The following is an 8,875-nucleotide window of genomic DNA, read 5'->3' as shown; positions in this document are numbered from 1 at the left end:
GCCGGCCTGTGGCCCGGATGCGTCATGCCGAAACCGCATCCACCCCAGCTCTGGCAATGGGGGAAAAGTTGCGATACGTCACGACATGTCACGTGACATTGCGAGTTTGACACCCTTGCACTAGAGGGTCTCCTGCTCCAACATGTAACCCAAGGGTCAGCCTATTGCAAATATGACCTCCAAGGTCCCTTCCAACTTTCTTACTATTATTACTATTATTATTACTATTATTATTACTATTATTATTACTATTATTATTACTATTACTATTACTATTATTATTATTACTATTATTATTATTATTATTATTATTATTATTATTATTATTATTATTATTATTATTATTATTATTATTATTATTATCATCATCATCAGGAGGGAGAGAGCACTCCTTGACTGCTGTTCACCCTTACAATACCTTTCCTACAAGATAGACCGCAGTGGGGTAGCCTCCTGGCTGTGAATCTGTACTCTACTTTCTCACAGCTTTTCCAACCTGCCTTGCATTCTTTTTAAAGTATGATGACTAGAACTTCATTTTTCTGTGTGCTCTTCCATGCATAGAGGTTTTATTACTTCCAGCATAACCTTACAGAGTTGGGGACAGGAATAAGACCGTGCTTACCATGTAGTAAATTTGCCTCCTAAGTTCCTTGTTCTTATACCTGCAAGAAATATTTTTTGGTCACCTTAGGGAAGGTATGGGTGATGTTCACCCGATGATGCACTTACAATTAATGAACCGTGGTTTATTCAAGTGAGGCTGGGTTTGCACTGCCATGCTAGGCTGAAATGTGGGGGTATACAGGGACCTCCGAAATGTCAGCACAGTGTCATTCTGCCCTGTTTGTGAAATCCTGAAAGGGAAGAAGAATTGCTCCTTTGGGCTCTTTCAACAAACACTGCTTTCACTGAATTGGGCAAAAGTCAATGTCTGCCAGGGAGGGGGGAGCCAAGATGAAGGAACTCTGCACAGTATTTTCTGTTCATCTGCCTTGGGAGCCATCTATTGACAAAACTTGGTATTACCTGCAGAATATAACCAGCCTCCAGAGTGGAGTTCAGTGGCCTGGCTCTCATCCTGTTGTGTCTGCTCTCCATTGCTATCTTGGAGCTTGAAGCCAAAGTGATCTTCTCCCCGGCTGCTTCCTTCTCTTCAACAAGTACCTTGAAACTTATCTGCAAGAATTTACACTGAAATACCCGCACCTATACCTTTTCAGGAATGAAAAGTATTTTTTCTGACATTCATTAGACTGTTTTCTGTTTAGTAAAGTGAGCACAAAGTGTCCCAGGAGTGGTATCTTTTTTTAAAAAAAACAAACAAACAAACCACTACAGAGCAGCATTGAGAATTTTCTTTTAGAGAATAAACCTTTTATTTTAACTGTCATTGTTTTGGAAACAATTTTCTAATTAGGCTTTTACAATGATTGCTGATTAGGAAGCAGTTTCACAAAGCAAGGGGACTCCTACACCCTGGCCACCCGGCCACATTCTGGTTAAGGATATTCTGTAGCTGCAAGCAGGGCTTCTGTCAGCCTCCAGATGTTCAGGGCTTGTTTAAACCAATTGACCTTCTATTGCAGCCATCTCAATAGTGAAATTGAAATTTTCCTCCTTGGGTGGAATATTTATCCAGTGACAATATCTAGCTAATAAAATCTTAAGGGCAGATGAGATGTGAGTCCTCCAAATCTGGCTGCGAAGGCCAGTCTTCACATTGAAAAGATAAGGCGCTGGCAGTATTAAGCCTTGAGTAGAGGTGCTTTAGCTCTGGGTTCATATGAAGAAGATACCTTGTTGCAGAGGGAGTGAACAGATCTGAGCAAGGCAATGGTTTTCCGTTAGGAGAGCACTATATTGCTAAAGCTGAGTTCTTGCTACATGCAGACACAGTCCTGGGTGATGATGTTGGGCACTGTCTCATACTTGAAAGAGTAGCCACCATCTGAGGTGGTACGGACCCTCAGGGACTGCATTGTGCCTGGCAAGGCAGCACAGCAATTCTGGGAGTTGGGAATGTATGTGTGAGTGCCAGAACAGTTTCCATGACAGTAATAAAACGTAAAGCTGCTAGGATGCACGATCCAATTGTCCCATCCTAGTTCTTCAAAAGAGATGTTGATGGAGGTGCGGTGGCAGCTGGGATGGGCCACAGCATTGTGCTGGAACATTGCTGTGAGATTAGCTATGATTCTTGAGGGGCTCTCGGTCTGGTCCTGTGCCTTGGGTTTGGTGGTTGCCACAAGGAAAGGTATCTTTGCAGCATCAGCCACACAGGGGCAGCCTAGGCAACGAATGAAGAGCACAAACACATTCTGGAAAAGATAATGGAAGAAGGAGCTTCTAAAATGAAAGGCGGTCCAGCCCTCAGGAGCTGGCACTGCCACGGTAGCTAGTGGAACCTGGCCTTCTTCAGAGAGCATCAGTATCTCTGCCTCTGGGGAGGAGTTGTTGGAGGCAGCTTCTAAGGGGCTGCTCTGAACTATCACAGGGCCTGTGTAGAACCACAGCTGGACTGATGTCACCTCGTGACTCAGGATATGAACTGAGGATTGAAAAATGTAGGTGAAAACTCCCCCATGCTCTGGAAGCCCATCTGGCTGAAGTCGCTCACAGAGTACACCTGCAAAATAGGAGAGGGATTAATGGGTCTCAGCATTACATACTGTAGGCTACCATTTCTCCTAGCCTGGAAGAATGAGAAGCGAAGGAAGATGACTTTGTAATCTCCTTCCTCTGTGTGTTTGTGTTTGTGTTCAGCCCTTACTTCATAGAGCATTCTGCTATTGTCTTGATTTAGATCTATCACTGATTTTGCACATACCTGCTTTGTGTTTGCTTCAGCATTCCTTGACAAGGCAATTGCTGGGTTTGTATAACTCACTAACCATAATTTATTAAGAACCTTTTATATAATAAACCATAATACCTGGACTCCCATCTGTAAATCATTGTGTACCAGGCCACATTTCTGGCTTCACCCAAATGCTAAACTAAAACCACACAGATCAGATTATGGCTTTGCAGTTGGCTAATGTGCACCATCTCCTAGCTATCTAAGATGTTAAAATGGAAAGCTGATTTTCAAGATGCCCAGGTGCTGTGTGAACAATCTGCTAATATTCCTAGCCTGCTGTACCGAGGCAAGAGGTTTTTACAATAATCATCTGGCCTTATTTTAGAAAAAGAACAGGTATTCACATCTGATGCTGAATAGATCTTAACACGATTGTCTTAACACTGTAGGTGAATATCTGCAATGAAGTTAAAGCATACTCATGCCATGCCCTGCAATAGAATGGCCAACTATGCAAATTATAAAACTTGGTGCATGGAAATAACAGTATTCTTGTGACACATTTGAAATTGTCTTTATTTGCTATATTGAATATTGGCAAACTATTTTGTTCCTATTTCTGCAATCCGGAAACCAACTGATAACTCCATGTTGCCATCTCTCCCTCTCTGTCTCTCTCTCCCCCCCCCCCCGCCGCCTTTCTCTCTCTCACACACACAGACACACACACATTCTCTCTTTCACCCAAAGTGGTCAACACTGATCCCCAAGAGTTGATGGGAGTATCTAAAGGGTTGATAAATGTCTTGGATCAATAGGTGATCAATAAATGATGGAAGATCAGTTGGGGTCAATTAAGGTCCATGCCAGTCATAGTCCTCAAGGTGAGGTGGCTAGTAGTGGGACAGTATTACCTGGGATTGGATGGTCAGCCACCAGTGAGAATAGTCTTGTTTACTCTATTATTTATTGTTGTAGTTCTGTTCATAATTATTCATAGTACTATCAGTAAGTATTTATTAAATTATTTTTATGAAATAAATATTTGGAGGTCAATGAACAGGTCAGAAACTTCATGAAAGACTCAATGGACTGAAGAGTTTGGGGACCCCCAATTATACCATCTACATTTATATCTTTTTTCCCCTCGTCAGTTCAATTGTGTCTGATTCTTGAAGACTGCCTGGACAGGTCTCTGCAGTTTTCTTGGCAATGTTTCAGAAGTAGCTTATCATTGCCCTCTTCTTAGGGCTGAGAAGAAGTATCTAGCTCAAGGTCTGTCACCTAGCTGGCTTTCATGGCCAAGATAGGGCTGGAATCGCAGTATCCTGGTTTTTAGCCTGGTTCCTTAACTAAAATGGCTCTCCTCTATATCTTTATCAATACCTATACTGTATCTAGTTCTGTTCCTGTGTCCTTTGCTGTAGCTGCATATACTTTTATTAGGGCAGGTACAAAAAATTCAGATAAGTTCTTTCTTTTATTAGTTTAATAACTGGCTGGAGTTGCTATATGCTTATATTGTAGGAGGAGAGCAGTGTTAAGCTGTGATAGCAAAAAAACCAGGACGAAAGTGATACCACCTGTTCTGACTTACCTATTTTATTAAAAAGCATAAGCTCATGCCTTTTAATAACATTTGTTTTTCAGAAAAGATGCTACCAACCTTTTTCTGATTATATATTTACATGTGACACAACAGCAAAGTCTTGCAGTTGCAGAAACTGAATCCCATACAAATATTGCCTGACTTACTGTTGAAATGTTTCATCTGTATATTAATATATATATGTATTCATAACACACACCTGTATGTTAATACTAAATAAATACTAAATAAAGCACTGGGGAAGTTAGAGCTGCCAAAACTGGGCTGCCAAAATCTGGACAGCCACTAGATGGCAGAAAAGAGATACAGAAAACCACAATTTCTTTCTTCCTGTAAAATGGAAATCTGGAGCTCAGATACAGCAACACTAGCAAAGCTGTAAAAGAATATGTGTATGTGCAAATCTCATTTCCTATTCAGACACAAACCCACGTCAATAATCTGGATTGGGGAAAGTTGAGATCTCTTTCAAAGGTATTTCTTAAGGAGGCAATTCTACATACAAGCACCTTCAGAATCTAAAATAGTGGGTTTATGTTAGTGTAACAATAAGCTTAGGCTGCAAGTTCATTAAGAAGTCATAGTACAATATTACCTGCCTATTCTGAAGTAAGTCTCATTGGGTTCAGTGAGACTAACTCTCAAATAAAAGAATGCAAATTGTGGTTGAAACCATATACTTTGTTATCTGGAAATAAGTCCAACTGAATCCAATTAGAGCTATATTTAAGGTCATATAAAGATCTCCCGTTAATTGCATTAAATTCAGTGGGACTTCTGAAAAACTAGAAAGAATACTAGGATACCTGAGAGCTCCCACATTCACATCAACAGGATTTGAATTGCTGAATCAAGCTTAAATTTCTGCTATAGCTGGAATAAAATCAAAGTATATGTGTGTGTGTGTGTGTGCACATCTCTGCCATGAAGTTCACTGCTATATGATTTGATAGAATCATACAGTTGGACATGACCTAAAAGATCATCTAGTCCAACCCTCTGGTCTGTGCAGGATCCACAACTTGACTTCACTATTTGTTCCTGCATCTGTTGAGATGGGTTAGAATGATAAAACAATGATTGCCCTGTCTTCATCAGGGCACTTTTTCCTATTCTTTTGGTTTTAAATCTCCCAGGACCCCTTGAGTCATGGTTCTGCTTACCTTGGATTGGGAAGACAATCACTTGGGATATGAGTTCTTCCTCCAAGCTGCGGGTCTCTGTTGTGTCCAAGGCATGCCGTCTGTGGAGCCCCCTTCGTCCCCCTTGGACCCTTTCATTTTGGGGGACAGGACCAAGGAAATCCAGGAAATGTGCCTTGACTTTAGCCAGGATGAGTTCCCTCTCAGCGTCCCTGTTGTAGCCAGCAACAGCAGCAGGACACAGCAAAATCAGCTGCAGGATCAGCATGGAGTTCATCCTGGTCCAGATATGCAGAGAGCCTTGATCCATCATATACAAGGGAAGGAGATGCAGGATGTGTGAAGTTCTGGCAAAGAAGAAAAAAAAAGTTCTTGCCTGCGGGTAAGAGCTCAGGCTGAGGCACTGTTCCCAGATATTGCTTGGTGGTTCCGAATGTGTGCAGGGAAGTTCTGCCTCGTAGATGAGGCTGTCTGGCTCTTCGGATGAATCTGCCCAGCTCCTTCTGCCTCCCGATCTCTTTACTGAGCCAAGCTGGGGCATGATGGCATTGAGACTATCTGTCACTGACGCAAATGTCTGCTAGCCATGAATATTATCTCCTGGGCAGCAAAAACACAGGAGACGTCTGGAATGCAAGGACGGTGTTGCCTAGGGGACAGGACCTGGAGCAGAGTACTCTGGAGGAGAGATGGACGTAGTCCCCAAGTTGTCAACACGGGAGCAGTAACAGAGGGGTGATTCTCCTTAGTTTCTTATTGGACCGTCTGAAATTCAGGGCTGTCAAAGTGTTATTTTCAATGGGGGGCCTAATCATTCTCCTCCATCCCAGGCAGTTTTCAATCTAGCTCTAAGTCATTCATATAACATTAAATTCTGCATCAAGGACTTAGTGGGCAGTTTGCAAATGTTTCACATATGTGCACAAGCACATATTTGCAATCCAGACACTTTCCTTCCCTGGTTCAGTATTCAAAAGGCTTCACATGCATTGGAGCGACCTTTAAACATATATTTGAAAGATATATAAGTTCTACCTTTGATCACACTGAGTAAGGATGTAATATGGGTGTTACAAAGCAATAAAATTGCTTGTGAATATAATGAGATATTTGCATGATCCTAGAAGTGAAATGACACACATCTTAAGGCTGCTCTTTCAATCATTGCTCTTGATTATAAATTGCCTCCTAGCCTGGCTATATAGGGTGTCTAATCCTAAAAGAGGGGAAAAAAATCTTTGGCTGCTTTTGTAACCCGTTTTTTTAAGTGCCTCAGATTATTGATTTCTCTAACTCAGTACTGTAGGGCTAACATCCAGTTGCAGAAATCTGGATAACCAGATGACACCAAGCAGATATGTCTCTGAATCTCTCTGTTCCTATTTAGTGATCTTTTCATTTTTTGACTCAAGATACAAAAACCTTAAACCGGACAGGGTGGCCTAGTGGTTAAACTGCTGGGTTTGTCGACTGGAAAGTTGGCCGTTCAAGACCCGAGTATCATATGATGGGGGTGAGCTCCCAATCGTGCCCTAGCTTCTGCTAGCCTAACAGTTTGAAAGCATACAAATGCAAGTAGATAAATAGGTACCACTTTGGTGAGAAGGTAACAGTGTTCCGTCCGCCTTGGCGTATAGTCACGCCAGCTACATGGCCATGGAAGTGTCTTTGGACAATGCTGGCTCCGTCAGCTAGGAAATGGAGATGAGCATGGCCCCTAGAGTTGGACATGACTGAGTATGTCATGTCCGTTACCTTTTCACAGAGACTTTAATTATTTATATTACTAGTTTTTCAGTACATGAAGAAAGGTCTTTTTAATATAGATCTTCATCTGCACTGCCCAGAGTCAGGACCTGGGACCTTCAGTAGCTATGAGCCTGTCTCCTTTTGTACTATATAACTGACTGAAAAGAATGCATTTCTATATTATTTAAATGCACCCCAACTTTTTAGGTTTTTACCCAAGTCAAAGAGTCTTCTGTTATAGCAACTCCATCTGTCAAAGTTAATACAACTCTCAAAGCAGAATCTCAGTAACTGTTTTAATCACCTTCATAAGGAGACGCAATCTGAATACAGCATTAAAAATTTGGTACAATAACACACTGCATTTGGGTTGGAGAAGTTATTATTAAATCACCTTTATGAAGGTCCACAAAAGATAAATCTTTATAGTCCTTTTTAAATGTTGATAACTCAGATTACAGAACCTGGTTTCAGATGAGAAAAGATTATCATATAATTGTGGCTATTTTAGTAGCAGGATCACAATCAGATCAGGCATAAGGCACCTGAGCCTCAAGCAAATATTCAAAATAACTGAATATGAATATGCAAAGCCCAATGTACTGGCACCAGTAATTGAAACTTCTCTGGATATCCACCTAGTATATGGATGTATGATAGAGAGAAGGAGGGGTGCTTTGGAAAAGATCTGAATCAGTATGAATAGTGCATGACGAGCATGAGGAGCTTATGGATCATTTCAGTAATTCAAGGAAAGCTATGCTTTTTGGTGGTTTTATTGATGAAAATTCATAAAGAGGGTTCTTCCTTGATCTGCATTCCTTGATTTCTCACTACAGAGTAGGCCCACGGCCTTCAGAGTAGGCCCACAGCCTGAAAAAAAAAAATAATAATAATAAAAATAAAAAAAATAAAAAAAATAAAAAGCCATCTTTGCTTTCTTATGCTCAGTTTGAGGTGGGAGAACCTGACCAAGACCCTTTGAAAGCACTTGCAAAGAGGTTCATGTATTAGGTCATCCAGAATAAAATAATATATTGTCAGCATAGATGGGACAATTAGACTGATGAGAAGAAATTAAATAATTCAAAGCAAATGAAAAGGAACCTACACCGAAGCCTGAAATATACTGATGAAGACACAGGTTGGGAGATAGAACTCATTCCATACAACAGAAAAGAATCAGAGAAATGACTATATCTCAAATCATTGCCCTAAGAAAAACCTCAGGTGAAACATTAATAGTTAATTGATAGTTCAAGGTATCAGATGTAGCACAGAGATCTAATCAGGCCAGCATTGAAAACAGATGGTCTGCTTTGGCCATCAGCTGGTTGTTAACAATATGAGTCATTGCTAGTTTGGTACAATATCCCATGCTGAAAACCTTACATTTGTTTGTGAAATTGTTGACTGTAACGTGAAGAAGGAATTGAGAAAACTACTGTTTTAAGGGATTGAATAAGAATGGAAGGAGAGACACCAGATGAAAACTGAAGGACTGAAGCTCTGTATGCCTTTTTAAATAGAGGATGAAGGTAAGCATCTCTTACACTATGTAAAAACTGGTTG

At 40.8% G+C, this 8,875-nt stretch overlaps 1 protein-coding gene across 1 annotated transcript; it reads right to left on the bottom strand.

The window, feature by feature from the left end:
• Nucleotides 1-1,883: 1,883 nt before the first annotated feature.
• On the bottom strand, nt 1,884-5,894 carry INHA (inhibin subunit alpha). The gene is made up of 2 exons (XM_015815192.2): nt 5,576-5,894; nt 1,884-2,629 (listed from the first exon to the last, which is right to left on the bottom strand). Exons 1-2 carry the CDS (start codon nt 5,865-5,867, stop codon nt 1,884-1,886), a joined length of 1,038 nt encoding a protein of 345 aa, XP_015670678.2. The 5' UTR covers nt 5,868-5,894.
• Between the last annotated feature and the right edge of the window lie 2,981 nt (nt 5,895-8,875).

The sequence above is a fragment of the Protobothrops mucrosquamatus genome, unplaced genomic scaffold, assembly GCF_001527695.2.
Source record: "Protobothrops mucrosquamatus isolate PMUCROS unplaced genomic scaffold, P.Mucros_1.0 scaffold324, whole genome shotgun sequence".
NCBI lineage: Eukaryota > Metazoa > Chordata > Lepidosauria > Squamata > Viperidae > Protobothrops > Protobothrops mucrosquamatus.
Note: the sequence above shows the minus strand (reverse complement) of the source record. Positions and strands in the feature narration are given on the sequence as shown.